The sequence below is a fragment of the Rhincodon typus genome, chromosome 7 (assembly GCF_021869965.1).
Source record: "Rhincodon typus isolate 14 chromosome 7, sRhiTyp1.1, whole genome shotgun sequence".
NCBI classification, from domain to species: Eukaryota; Metazoa; Chordata; class Chondrichthyes; order Orectolobiformes; family Rhincodontidae; genus Rhincodon; species Rhincodon typus.
The window spans coordinates 46,328,739-46,344,371 of record NC_063338.1 but is presented as its reverse complement, the minus strand read 5'-3'; the positions used below and the strand labels follow the sequence as shown (position 1 = coordinate 46,344,371).

The 15,633-nt window shown below is 42.8% G+C and overlaps 1 protein-coding gene across 1 annotated transcript in view; it reads right to left on the bottom strand.

The window, feature by feature from the left end:
- phgdh (phosphoglycerate dehydrogenase) overlaps positions 1–15,125 on the bottom strand; it is a 46,970-nt gene extending 31,845 nt beyond the window's left edge. The window contains exons 1-4 of the mRNA XM_020516949.2: positions 14,873–15,125; positions 9,107–9,258; positions 8,220–8,285; positions 3,879–3,933 (exon numbers count right to left, since the gene is read on the bottom strand). Coding sequence (XP_020372538.1) covers positions 3,879–3,933; positions 8,220–8,285; positions 9,107–9,258; positions 14,873–15,007 — 408 coding nt within the window. The 5' untranslated portion in view covers positions 15,008–15,125. The remainder of the gene's footprint in view (positions 1–3,878; positions 3,934–8,219; positions 8,286–9,106; positions 9,259–14,872) is intronic.
- Positions 15,126–15,633: the final 508 nt, after the last annotated feature.

Genomic DNA, 15,633 nt, shown 5'->3' with positions numbered 1-15,633 from the left:
TAACTGACTTCAGCAAAATGCTCACATTTCGGCAAGGCTACTGAATTGTCAGTGATTTTATTCCTACCTCCACCTTAAACCACTGTTGCAAAATGTGATGTACAATAAGGTTGAGTACTATGGACTTAGAACTTTCTAGTCCATATTACAGAGTATCAAAATGAGCTTGTCGACCACTCATCTTTTCACTCTATATGCCCTCACCGAATGCAGGTAATAAAGGTTGGATGCATTCCCAGAGGCTTTATCACATGAACCCTGACTTCTAACTGCCCCACCAGTGTACCCCAACCACTGGTTGCCCAACAGGTCCATTCCTGCAGTGAATTACCTTTCAATATCAGATATGCCGTGGGTATTTGATCGATTATCTTTGACCTTATAAAGATTTACAAAATCATGAGGGGCACAGATAAGGTGAATAACTGAGGTCTTTTCCCCAGGAAAGGTGAGTCCAAAACTAGAGGGCATAAGAGGAAGAATTTAAAAGGGACCTGAGGGGCACGTTTTTACATGGAGGATGGTGCATATATGGAACGAGCTGCCAGAGGAAGTGGTAGAGGTAAGTACAATTATAGCATTTAAAAGACATTTGGAAAGGTTTAGAAAGATAGGGGCCAAACACAGGCAAATGGGACGAGTTCAGTTTAGGAAATGTTGTTGGCATGGACGAGTTGGGCTGAAGGGTCTGCTTCTGTGCTGTATGATTCCATGGCTCTATGACTGCCAATTACATACCATTTTCATATTGTCAATATTTTTACAATTAACAGATGAAAGTGCTAACAGAACAGAAGGAAAAGTTACTTTTTAACCTCCTAATGATTTTTCCCCCCCCGAGTTTCTCAAACAGTACTTCAGAAATTAATCACTAATTCATACAGACCCCAGGCCAACCATAAGATATAGAATCAGAATTAGGCCTATTGATTTTGCTGTGACATTTGATCATGGCTGGTATGTTTCTCAACCCTATTCTTCTGCCTTCTCCTTCGTAATCTTTACTAATCAAAAACTTGTCACTATCTTAAATACATTCAATGACTTCACCTCCAAAGCCCTCTGCAGCAATGAGTTCCACAGATTAACCACCCTCTGAAGAAATTCCTCCACATTTCAGTTCTGAAAGGTTGTCCTTTCACTCAGCCTGTATCCTTGGGTCCTGGTCTCTCCTACCGATGGAAACATCTTCCCTACGTCCACTCTATCCAGGCCTCTCAGTATTCAGAGTTTCAATCAGATTTCCCCTCTTGAAAGGTTTGTAACCCAAGGATTTACGGGCTGAGAGTTCCGATGGGGAGAGGTCGGAGTGAGTGAGGGGGGTGGAGAGATTAAGGCGATTGACGTCGCATTCACAATTGGAGATGAAGAGGTCGAGGAAGGGTAGGAGGAGGATGGGGTGGGTTGGAGGTGGGAGAAGGGTGGGTTAGACTCCCGGTCAAAGAAATAGACATGGAGGCGGCAGCGGCGGAAAAAGAGTTCAATATCCAGACGTGAACAGAATTCATTGATGTGTGGGTGCAGTGGAACGAAGGGGAGTCCTTTGCTGTGGGCTGACTGTTCAGCCTCTTTGAGGGGGAGGCCTGGGGGGGGGGGGGGAGGCGGTGCGGGGTGGGTGGGTGGGGAGGCGGGGGGGGGGGGAGGGGGTGGGGGGGGGGGGGGGGGGGGGCGGGGTTGGGGGGTGTGGCCAGGGGTGGGGGTGGAGACTGTCTCGGGAGTGGGTGTGTGTATGGGGATGGTCAGGAGGAAGCAAAAAACTAACATCATCGGCGTCAGTGGTAGTGAAATCACCAGAGGAAGTGACATGGTCGACGGCATCAGTGGGTGAGGCCAAGGTGACCACATGGTTAGTGGTGCCAGACAAACTGAGAACGAGGTTCTGGATAGAGTTGGGGTCTGGTGTGGTGGAGGAGGTCTGTGTTTGGTGGTAAGCACAAGCAAGTTTGGTGTACTCATGGTCCTTGATGTCTCATAGGGCGGAGAAAAAGTGTTGGCTGAGAGTGTGGATCCTGTGCAGAATGAAAAACAGAAGAGGTCCCTTGCAGGCCTGAGAGACAGAGGCTCTGAGCCGGGGTAAGGTGGACTGTAGAGCGAGGAGATGCCCGTACGTGGCTGCGAGTGTGGAGATGAGGATCAGTAGAGAAAACCATTTTTGGAGGCTCTGAATGTACTGTAGGCAGCAGTTGTCAGTTTGGACCAAAATGGGGTGGTCTGAACATCATTTGGAGTCCGTTGGGGATGTTCCAGCTGCATAGACAGGTACTGAGAAAGGAGCTGTGGCTGTAGTACCGGGTCTGTTTCAGTATGTGGTCAAGGACCTTCAGGGTGGAGGAGATCACCAGTGGGTTGCAGTGGGAGACAGATCCATTAAAGTCTTTCCAGAGGGAGGAGGACAACTTCTTCAAGGTGGGCTTCCTTGGAAGAGGCTTCACTGTGGGGTTATAGGTCACTCAGAGATAGCAAGAACTGCAGATGCTGGAGTCAGAGTCAATACAGTGTGGAGCTGGAGGAACGCAGCAGGTTCAGGCAGCAGAGGAGAGTCGACATTTCGGGCCTAGAACCTTCAACAAGACGGTCGACTCTCCTGCTCCTCTGATGCTGCCTGACCGGCTGTGTTCCTCCAGCTCCACACTGTATTAACTATTCCAGCCATATATCACTGTGCCATTGCCTCTGGTGGTCTGTTCTGCCAGTGGGACAGGACATATCCAGGGAAGGTGATGGTGATTTTTGGGACAATGTAAGGTATGAATCCATGACAATGACTACACTAAGCTGTGGCAGAGTTCTCCCAGTTTTGGCACAAGCTTCCAGATGCTATGTAGGAGAACCTTGCAGAGCCAACAGGGTTGCATTTATCATTGTTGCCAGTGTGTAGGGTGTTGCTGGGAATTTTGTTACTTTCTTCAGGCTTTGATACAAATGAGTGGCTCAATAGGCTTGCAGCTAAGAGTCAACCATATTGCTATGGGTCTGTAGGCACATGCAGACCAGACCAGGATGACAGATTTACTTTCCTCAAAAGGACATTAGTGAAGTATATTTTGTTTTATTAAACAACAACCAACAGTGGTTACATGGTCACCATTAGACTAGCTTTTAACTTCAGATTTTACTGTATTCAAATTTCACCATCTGCTATCGTGGGATTTGAACCCATGACTCCAGCACATTAGATAAGGCTCTGCATTACCAAATGCCACTCACTACTGTCTCTCCTGTAAAAGGTGCCTGGAAGGGGATTGAACCCATAACCTTCCTTAGGACTTTTTGAAATCAATGCAAATTTTCTATTCCAGCAAAGAACTTCAACTTAGGAAAGTAAAGAATTGAATAGAATTTTATCGTCATTTGTATGCACGAACTTACTCAGGCCAAATTAAATTTATCCATTATGCCTGTACTCAGTTACCTTCTGGTGAAATGAGTGAATTATAAAACTCTCATCCTTGCTTTCAAGTTCCTCAATTGCCTCATCCCTCCTACCTCTCTCTTCTCTCTTCTCCAGCCCTAGAATCTCCAAAATGGCTATGTTCCCCCAAGTCAGGCATCTTAAGTATCCCTGATTTTAATGGTTCCACAACAGCTGGCCACATTTTCAGATTCATGTGTACTAGTTCTGGAACTCCCTCCTTAAACTTCCCTGGCTTCCAGCTCTCTTTAATCCTTTAAGACACTCCATACAACCTATGTCCTTGATTATGATTTATGGCCATTTGCTCCAAAAATGTTCTTCGAGATAATGGTGTCAAATCTTGTTTAATAATACACCTGTGAAGCATCCAGGAATGTGTTATTATTTTGCTGTTGTTGTATACTGGACAAATTTTTTTACTTGATTTCCTTGTGAGTATTTGAATCATCCATTACTATCTTACCTTCTTTCTCTCCCAGTTTCCAGCTCTCATGGAAGCAACTCCCTGTGGAATTTGCCTGCAATAATAAACTAAATGGTAATTCATTTCATCACAGCTGAAAATAGAACATAGCACTTAACTTTTACTGAAATCAAACTGTGGTCAGCAGTAAACCAAGATATAACAGGAGAATTAGATCAGGATACATGAGGTTAATATCTACTGTTGAAAACAGGTTTAGAAACAAGACAAGCATACAAAAGTGACAGACAAGATCAACTCATCTATCAAATCTGTACAACTTGGCACACATGTTGCTGTGGATTCTCCTGAGAAAGTCAATGGATGGAAAATGCTTATGGAAAAATTCTAGGTAATTTCTCTCTCAGCACCCCAGGCAATCAAACGAGCCCCAAGTGATCATGGTAACCAGTACCACTATCACTTCAACAAACGTAACTGCTATAATTCATGATGATACCTCCCACTCAAGTGGAGTGCTCTCCACTCCAGTTACATAGTGTCATAGAGTCATACAGCATGGAAACAGACCCTTCAATCAAACCAATCCATGTTGGGACGTTAGTTGAGGTTCTACAGGATTTAGGTGAGGCTATTCTGGAATACTGTGTCCAGTTCTGGTCTCCTTGTTACAGGAATGATATTATTAAGCTGGAGTGGGTTCAGAAAAGATTTATCAGGATGTTGCCAGGAATGGAGGGTTTGAGATACAAGGAGAGGCTGGATAGGCTGGGACATTTCTCCACTGCAGCGGAGGAAGTTAGAGATTTCTAAAATAATGAGGGGTTATAAAGTGAATGGCAAGTGTCTTTTCCCTAGGGTACAGCAGAGACGAAGCGAAGTGTTTAAAGCGAGGGGGTACATACTTAAGCTGAGAGGAGAAAAAGTTTGAGGTTTTTTCTTTATAAAAACAGCGTGGTTCGTATGTGTAATGAACATCCAGACGAAGTGATGGATGCAGGTACAGTTACAGCATTTAAAAGACATTTAGATAAGTACATGAATGAGAAATGTTTGGAGGGATATGGCCCAAGCACAGGCAGGTGGGACTGCTTTAGCTTGGGATTACAATCGGTATGGACCAGTTGGACCAAAAGGTCTGTTTCCGCGCTGTTGTCTTTGGAACGTATGCGGTATATCCACGCTCAGCTCATGTACAGGCAACTTATTCCAGAGTTTGACAGCTCAAAATAATTACTTTCTCACATCTAATCCAACTCTTTTCAAAACTTGTACTGATGTTCCTACTTCCCTATTGCCTACAGACATAAAGCAGTATCCACGTGACTGGAATCAAATATAACTGAAGTTTTTGTTCCTCAGGATTAAAAGTTCCCAACTCTCTGAACTTGTACTGATGTTGAAGGGCCTTTCTATACATTTTTTCCAGGGCCTTTTTCTTGTCCCCAAAATGTAAGGGGAACAAAACTGGACACTTATCCAACAAGAAACAAAATCTAATAGGCTTTCGAGGCCAAGACAGAAGTGAAGTGAAATTTGGAAGATGCCTTCACTCAGTCAGCATGAAAAGTTTTTTTCAAAGTCATACAGCAAAGACACAGGCAAGCATACTCCATTTTCTTTGACTAAGTGATAGAAGTTTACACCTAGAAGGGCAGATACTTCCACAAAAATGAACTTGCTGGGAGGCCTTAATATTTTGTATAGATTGGGAATAGTACGGTAGCTCACCAGTAAATTTCAGTGCATTCAGAGGTTTTCTAAACCAGTGTGTTCAACAGCCAAGTAGTGGGCAAGTCATGTTGATTTAATAATTATTAATAAACCAAATTTAGTTAATAATCTAACAATGAGGAAAAAATGAATGATAACAAATTCAGATTTATTGTTGGGTATGAAAAAGAGAAATAGGGCGTGGCTCCCAAGTTTCCAGAATTTGGCAAGATTAACTTTGAACAGGACAAGACACCGACAATTACAGCAGAACAATGGAAAGTGTTCAAAGAATTTAGCTTAATACAGGTCCAGAAAACATCCGTTCGGGGGCAGGACGTTCACTTACCGAAACAATCATGCTTGACACGACTAGTGAGACGTAATACTAAACAGCAAACAAGTATGAAAAGTTGTACAGATACTGGGAATTGTGAGAAATATAAAGAACTAAGGAAGACAAAAAGTGCACCAAATTCAGTGAAACTTTGAGAGGCATATCAAGGTTAACACAGAAGGCTCGTCTAATTATATTAGAAGGAAAAGGGCAAGTATGGATTGCTTAAAAACCAATAAAAATCAATATTGTAAATAAAAATGAAGAAATGCCAAACTTGAAAGAGTTACAGCATCTTAGTCTTCACAAGAGGAAGAGAATATAACTGACATTCCAAGGAAACTAATTTGCCAAGGACATTAAAAGAGTAGAGTCAGGGTGGCTAAACGGAGCTAGGATAAAGATCAGCCATAATCTCGTTAAGTCACAAAACAGGCTTGAGGCCCAATAAATTCTTTGTTAGCCTGTTGAAAACTAGTGCTAAGAACACAAAATACAAGTTAATTTTAGCCTGTCTTTGAGTATGTGTGGATGACCACCAATTCATATATGTATCACATTCTAGCAGTTCCTGTCAGAACAATTCTCATTCCTGTCAAAGAGAAGAATATCCTTTACTGCAGCAAGTCAGTCATTGCACCCAATGAACATGGATAACACTTTTTTAAAAAATTCATTCATTTTGTGCGATGTGGACGTCACTGGCTGACCAGCGTTTATTGCCCGACCCTCGTTGCCCTTGAGAAGGTGGTGGTGAGCTGGCTTCTTGAACTGCAGCAGTTAACCTGCTGCGAGTTGACCCACAATGCCATTAGGGAGGAAATTCCAGGATTTTGACCCAGCAACAGTGCAGGAACGGTGATATCTTTCCAAGTCAGGGTGGCAAGTGGTTTGGAGGGGAACTTGAAGGTGGTAGTGTTCCCATATATCTGCTGCTCTTGTCCTTCTAGATGGAAGTGGTTGTGGGTTTAGAAAGTGCTGTCTGAGGAATAATGCTTGAGAAACTGTGAACTCAATTGTTACTGTGGAAGAATTGGGCCTTATCGTCAACCATTCATCTCCCCAAAATAACAGTGACCTTATCACACCCTATTCCTAATGTTACCAATAAAAACCACACAGTCTGTATAAACATTGTTCAACCCTAAATACTAATCATCTATCAAGTACATGGAACTCCAAAATCAATAATCTGAACTAAATCTAGACAAATATGACTGCAGTTCAATTAGACATGAATTTTAAATCTTTGAAATTAGCACTTGGGCGAGGTGGGGGCTGACAGTTATCTGGATAGCATCCCGCAAAAGACAAAACCTAATAGGCATTAGAGATCAAGACAGAAGTGAGATTTGTAAACCCTAGTAAATGCACTCATTGAGTTATTGATATAAAATTTGAGTACTAAGTTCTTAATTTCAATACGTCATTGCATAAGATATTGACCTCAAAACTCAGTGAAGGGTCATTCATCACAAGATAGAACTTGAAGTTTCACATCTTGCATTCATCAGGACGGATCCAAGAATTTCAAACCATTACAACAATTTATACCACAGGAGAAAGGAGGCAGTGACTGGTTGGGAAATTAATTCCAATTGTTGCTCCCTCCACGACAATGCCTCAGCCAAAGAACTATAGGTTCCTAAGCTACCGAGTAGTTCACTGATATCGAGTACAGAGGCTATATGTCTGAATGACTGGCTGATAGTGACACATGGTGTTTGATTCAATGATCAGACAGAGAAACAGTACAGGCCATGTTCGACCAGCCCCACATTTCCAAAACTTAGAACAAAACGATCACTTGATTTTGAGATTGGGTAACACTTGCTGAACAATTCTGGGTGTGCTAACAGCTACACTAAACCAACTTCAAGTAATTACTCAAACTGGTAATTGGACCATTTATATTTACTAGAAGCAAAGATTCTTACACAGGGAATTATGCTCTGCAAACAAAAATATGCTCAAGCCTTCTGCTTTTATGGATTACCAGAAAAGTGGGCAGCCTATTGTAGTTCTTCCCGTTGCTTTCTCCATTACAACTCCTCAGCCAGAATCAACTTACCAACCAACTGCACACACCTTTGCTCCTATGGTATAAATTGCCATCTTTGATTTAATCACTAATAACTTTGCTACAGTTACTATTCTAGATATCAAAACTCAGATGAATATCAATGATACTGGCATCAAGCCACACACATAATAAACTGTTTTGTAACCTATGGTTTTAGATGCACCTGTAAACAAGGATTATTTTTGTAACTTAACGATGCATAGGATCAATAATTTAGTCAGAATATACAACTGTCTGCAAACCTTACCTGGCCAGGCACATGATCATTGCACAAGTCATTTCAGCAGCACTAATTGTGTTTCCATTCGGTGTGCTTTGAAGAAAAAGAAATTAATTAAGTTGCTAATCTTTTAAGGATTGCAAAAGTAGCATTCCACCTAAGAACAGCATGGATTAACTTGTTCAGGGAATATAAATTACAAGTGAATTTATCTATTTCTACTTCATTTACTTTAATATTTTAGAATTGAGAAATATTGCTCCACATGGTGATTTTAATCCAAATAATCAACAACTTGCATTTACTTCATTTGCAAATACTACAAAATCAAAAGCTATGATGGAAAAATATTCCTTAAATTTGATCAGTTAATGTGAAAACATTGAATGCATTCTTGGACACCTGATCCAGAACTGACAGCCAAAAAAAAAAAGCTTTCTACAAATGTAGAAATTGATCTGCATGTGAAGACTAACATACATTTAGTAAATTGCCATGATTTACATTCATAGGATTTACACATGGAGCTCCAAAACTCTGCTCCCCCCTCCAAAATAAAAAAATCCCTTAATATACTCTCCTAATGAAGTTTTGGGAAGAAAAAAAATCAGATTGTGATACAAAAATAACACCGACGTGTGTATTATGCTTGTATAAGTTCTCGAGTGTGAAAATGCCTTTTTGTAGAATTGTAATTAAATGTTTCCAATTATGACATGGAAAGTAGTAAAATAAATATACAAGTGATTCTTAATACTCTTTCTAGTTTAAATAATAAGGATATCAGGAATAGATGCTATAAACGAAATGAATTTTTGCATACTATATCAAAGCTAGTTATCTTTTAGAGCAATGTTATGCAAATCGCTTGCTCAGTACATTTTAAATTTTAGACTTGCTCTAATCATTCCTACTTCATCACAATGATTCCATTCCTTGTTGATGTTTCCACATCCACATTATCTACTCCAGTTCCAGCTCTGCCAATTATCTTCAGATTCTTTGCAGCATTTATGACATCAGCAGTAACCTTTGTTCCAGAACGGATAATAAGACCATCATAGTCCTAATGACAATAGAAATTCATTAGAACTCTTATTTGAATCTGCCTTTTTCCTGCAAGTTTACAAAACAAAAAATTTTACATCATAATTATCACACATTTCTATAATATTTTAAGATATATACTTAGAATCCCTACAATGGGGAAGCAGGCCACTTGGCCCATCGAGTTCACACTGTCCCTCCAAACAGCATCCCACCCAGACCCACCCCCTAGCCTGTAAACCTGCATTTCCCACAGCTAATCTACCTACCCTGCACATCCCTGGACAATTTAGCATGGTTAATCCACCTAGCCCGCTCATCTTTAGATTGTGGGAAGAGCCCTGAGCTCCCAGATGAAACCCACACAGACAAAGAATCATGGAATCCCTACAGTGCAGCCCATTAAGTCAGCACCAAGCATCCGAACAGCATCCCATCCAGACTCTCACTTTCCCTGTAACCCCACATTTACTCAGGCTAATCCATTTAACCTGCACATCTTTGGACTGTGTGAGGAAACCAGAGTGCTCAGTAGAAACCCACGCAGACCCAAGAAAAACGTGCAAACTCCGCAGCAAGTGTGATGCCACTGTTTAGAAAAGCAGGTAGACAAAAGGTTATAGGCCGAATTATAGGCCAGTTAACTTAACTCCTGTAGTGGGGAAAATGCTTGAATCAATTAAGGAAGAAATAGCAAGAGATCTAGACATTGTGCCATTGGGCAGATGCTGCATGGGTTCATGAAGGGCAGGTCATGTTTAACTAATTTACTGGAATTCTGAAGACACTACAAGTGCAGTGGACAATGGGGACCCAGTGGAAGGGGCGTATCTAGATTTCCAAAAGGCATTCGACAAGGTGTCGAACAAAAGGCTGCTGCATAAGATAAAGGTGCAAGGCGTTACGGACAATATATTAGCATGGATAGGATTCGTTAACTAACAGGAAGCAAAGAGTAGGGATAAATGAGTGCTTTTCTGGTTGGTGATCAGTGACTAGTGGTGTGCCTCAGGGATCAGTGTTGGGACCACAATTGTTTACAATTTACATTGATGATTTGGAGTTGGTGACCACCTGTACAAAGAACATAGAATGGTATAGTACAGTACAGGCCCTTCAGCCCATGATGTTGTGCTGACCTATTATCCTACTCTAAGATCAAACTACCCTGTATACCCTACATTTTACTATCATCCGTGTGCCTATCAAAGAGTCGCTTAAATATCCCTATGTATCTGACTCCACTACCACTACTGGCAGTGCATGCCACGCACTCACCACTCTCTCTAAAGAACCTACCTCTGCCATCTCCCCTATACCTTCCTCCAATCACCTTAAAATTAAGCCCCCTCGTTATAGTCATTTACGCCCTGAGAAAAAAGTCTCTGGGCATCCACTCTATCTAATCACCTCTCATCCTTCTTCGCTCCAATGAAAACAGCCTTAGCTCCCTCAACCTTTCCTCATAAGACCTGTCTTCCAGTCCAGGCAGCATCCTGGTAAATCTCCTCTGCACCCTCTCTAAAGCTTCCACATCTTTCCTATAAGAAGGTGACCAGAAATGAACACAATATTCCAAGTGTGGTCTAACCAGGGTTTTATAGAGCTGCAGCATAACCTCGCGGCTCTTAAACTCAATTCCCCTGCCAATGAAAGCCAACACACCATATGCCTTCTTAACAACCCTATCAACTTGGGTAGCAACTTTGAGGGATCTATGGGCGTAGACCCCAAGATCCCTCTGTTCCTCCACACTGCCAAGAATCCTGCCATTAACCTGTATTCTGCATTCAAATTCGACCTTCCAAAATGAATTACTTCACACTTTTCCAGGTTGAATTCCACCTGCAACTGCTTTGCCCAGCTCTGCATCCTGTAGTGATCAAAGTTTGCGGATGGCACTAATTTGAGTGGTCGAGCAAAGCGTGCACAGGACTCAAAGTTTGCAGAGGGATATTACATAGTTTGAGTGGCAAAGGTCTGGCCGATGGAGTAACATGTTGTGAAGGCATCCATTTTGGTAGGAATAACAGTAAAAAGGATTATTTGAACGGTAAAAAATTGCAGCATGCTGCTGTACAGAGGGACCTGGGTGTCCTTGTGCATGAACTGCAAACGGTTGGTTTGCAGGGGCAACAGGCGATTAAGGCAGCAAATGGAATTTTGTTATTGCTTCATTGCTAGAGGGATTGAGTTTAAAAGCAGGGAGGTTATCTAACAGCTGCATAAGGCGCTGGTGAGGCCACACCTGGAGTACTACATGCAGTCTTGGTCTCCTTACTTGAGAAAGGATGTACTGGCACTGGAGGGGTTGCAGAGATTCACTAGGTTGATTCTGGAGTTGAGTGGGTTGGCTTATGAGGACAGACCGAGTAAACTGGGATTATACTCATTGGATCAGAGATAGTAGGAACTGCAGATGCTGGAGAATCCGAGACAAGGTGCAGGGCTGGATGAACACAGCAGGCCAAGCAGCATCACAGGAGCAGAAAGCCTGACGTTTCGGGCCTAGACCCTTCATCAGAAAAGTGGGAGGGGAACGGGGTTCTGAAATAAATAGGGAGAGAGTGGGAGGTGGATAGAAGATGGATAGAGGAGAGGATAGGTGGAGAGGAAACAAACAGGTCGAAGAGGCGGGGATGGAGCCAGTAAAGGTGAGTGTAGGTGGGGAGTTAGGGAGGGGATAGGTCAGTCCAGGGAGGACAGACAGGTCAAGGGGGCGGGATGAGGTTAGTTGGTAGGAGGTGGGGGTGCGGCTTGAGGTGGGAGGAAGAACAGGTTAGGGAGGCGGGGACAAGCTGGACTGGTTTTGGGATGCGGTAGGGGGAGGGGAGATTTTGAAGCTTGTGAAATCCACATTGATACCATTGGGCTGCAGGGTTCCCAAGCGGAATATGAGTTGCTGTTCACGCAATAAGAACCAAAAAAGAATCCTCCTCATCCTCACGTACCACCCCACCAACCTCCGGATCCAACGCATCATCCTCCGACACTTCCGCCATCTGCAATCCGACCCCACCACCAAAGACATTTTTCCCTCCCCACCCTTATCTGTGACTCTCTCGTGACTCCCTTGTCCGCTCCACACTCCCCTCCAGCCCCACCACACCCGGCACTTTTCCCTGCAACCGCAGGAAGTGATACACCTGCCCGCATACCTCCTCCCTCACCCCCATCCCAGGCCCCAAGAAGACTTTCCACATCAAGCAGATGTTCACCTGCACATCTGCCAATGTGGTATACTGCATCCGCTGTACCCGGTATGGCTTCCTCTACATCGGGGAAACCAAGCAGAGGCTCGGGGACCGCTTTGCAGAACACCTACGCTCGGTTTGCAATAAACAACTGCACCTCCCAGTCGCGAACCATTTCAACTCCCCCTCCCATTCCTCAGATGACATGTCCATCCTAGGCCTCCTGCAGTGCCACAACGATGCCACCCAAAGGTTGCAGGAACAGCAACTCATATTCTGCTTGGGAACCCTGCAGCCCAATGGTATCAATGTGGATTTCACAAGCTTCAAAATCTCCCCTCCCCCTACCGCATCCCAAAACCAGTCCAGCTCGTCCCCACCTCCCTAACCTGTTCTTCCTCCCACCTCAAGCCGCACCCCCACCTCCTACCGACTAACCTCATCCCGCCCCCTTGACCTGTCCGTCCTCCCTAACTCCCCACCAACACTCACCTTTACTGGCTCCATCCCCGCCTCTTCGACCTGTTTGTTTCCTCTCCACCTATCCTCTCCTCTATCCATCTTCTATCCGCCTCCCACTCTCTCCCTATTTATTTCAGAACCCCATTCCCCTCCCACTTTTCTGATGAAGGGTCTAGGCCCGAAACGTCAGGCTTTCTGCTCCTATGATGCTGCTTGGCCTGCTGTGTTCATCCAGCCCTGCACCTTGTTGTCTCTTATACTCATTGGAATTTAGAAGAATGAGGGGGGAATCTTATAGAAACATAAAATTATGAAGGGAATAGATACGATAGAAGCAGGGAGGATGTTTCCACTGGGGGGTGAAACTAGTACAAGAGGGCATAGCCTCAAAAATTAGGGGGAGTAGATTTAGGAGTGAATCGAGAGGAACTTCTTCACCTAAACGGTTGTGAATCTGTGGAATTCACTGCCTATTGAAGTTGTTAAGGCTTCCTCATTGAATGTTTTTATAGTTAAGGCAGATAATTTTTTGAAAAGTAAAGGAATTAAGGGTTATGGTGAGTGTGTGTAAGTGGAGCTGAGGCCACAAAATGATCAACCATGATTTTATTGAATGGCGGAGCAGGCTTGTAGGGCCAGATGGCCAACTCCCGCTCCAGGTTCTTATGTTCCACACAGGCAGCCATCCAAGGCTGGAATCAAGCCCAGGTCCCTGGTGCTGTGAGGCAGTAGTACTAACCACTACTAGCCAAAATACTGCTAGCCATCGGGCCACCCAGTATGTATTATAACCTATTTGAACAGATAACATTACAACGTATCTATTCATTGCTCGGTTAGCCAGAAGTGAAAGGAGTTTAAAAATAGAAGTGGAAAGAAAGAAGTGGAACAAAGCTAACAAGGAAGAACGTGAGAAACAGTAGGGTGACCCTTCAATAGCTATTGTGAAGGAGGTGGAGAACTTGTTTTCTTTCTGGAGGAGGATAAAAAATAATTTAACAGTTGTAAACATGAGCAATTTCTTTTCAGTATAATTCACCTGCTCACTTTACCAAGCCATAGTGCAAACAAAGGTAAAACAGCATTTTAAAAAAATGAGAATAAAGATTATAGACTGAAACATGAAAGGAAAGCAGGCATTGTTCCTTGTGGGATCGACAGTAAATTATACAGCATATGCAATTTATATTAGTACTCCATTTTTCGAAAATGGAATGAGAAATGCACATAGTCTTCAATGATATAACTTTTGTAATTGTGGACTGATATTTTTGCGAGAAAAATCTATTTATCAACTTGAAATTTCAAACATGGGCGTCAAGGTTTTGGTTCATTTTGCTTTGATTTGGATTCATGTAATGAATAATAATCAAATTAAGATAGAGGGAATAAGCTAAAAATCTCCCCTGTTCATAGTAAAACCTCGCTGAAGCCATTTCAAAATTCGAGGCAATGTTTGGGAGGGGATTCTGAAATTACTTTTGGAAAAATCTTGGCGATCTGTCGCTAACGCACATCGTATCGTTATGGTTCGACGCCAGTCCGAGTGACCGCTGTTGGTTTGGGCTCGGAAACCTTTCGGCAATGTTGCATCAGAAAAAGAGGGTGATGGTGGGTTGGTGATCCAGGAGACGGCGCCGCGATATCAGGTACAATACAACTACAGTTCACACATAACGACAAATAAAAAAAAAATCAACAAACAATGTTTGGGAGCAACTGTTCCGAGGATTCAACGTTGCTGGCTGCTCCCACAACCCAGCTCTGACGTTTTATTGTCCTAACTAGAGGATGAAAGAGGTAGTATTCTCCTGTACTATTAACTTTCGATCAATTGAGCCTTTTCAAGAGCCAAATCTATCGTCATATCCCACCCAATTGAAATCACACTGTTTACACACATCATCGTGACTGCAAATACCTGACAGACTTCACCATAAAGACTCGAACAATTTTTTTTAGAACTTTGAATCGTACCTTAATTTCAGCTAGGAGCTCATTCTTGGTCATTGTTTCCCTCTGGACCACTTTGATGCCATTTTCTTCTAGAATCTTCTTGCAGCTGGCATCTACGCGTTCACTGATGAGGCAATTACAGACGGATAAAGCCATCTTTCTTCCCGACTACTTCCTTTCAAACTTTTGAGTTCGCCGGAGCTGAACTGAGCACGTGCTTATCCTTCTGATTTTTTTAAAAGCTGCCTAACCCCACCCTCTGGCAATTGTATCAAATCTTCCTCCCCCTAAATAAAGAGCTCGTACACGTAAATTAGCAAATCGGATTGAATATGTTAATTTTAAACTCGACAACGCTATGCCTCGAAACTACAATCTGTGTTGATTGTAAAACGAGTGGGCAATATTTCGGAATGATTAGGGATAGTGAAAATGAAATATTTCCTCGGTTAGCGCATTTTCATCCACCAACGTTTTGTGAAAGTGATGCAAAAATAACTAGTTTTTATATCCTTAATTATTCGAGAAGAACTTGAGTGCGATGCATTTATACTGCAAGTTCAATAAAGCAGATCCTCTACGCAGTAATACCAAACGTGTAAAATGCTGAAGCGATTAACCTCATAGGGAGTCTCGTTCTACTTTATTTGAATGTTCGTGCAAGGACAGGCCTTACTTAATGCAACATTGCGACGCAGTTCTGCATAAAAAAAAAGTTGCGGCCGCGAATTTCTGCAGAAGTTCTGATGATTAAGCCATTTGCAAAAATTTTAGTAACATAA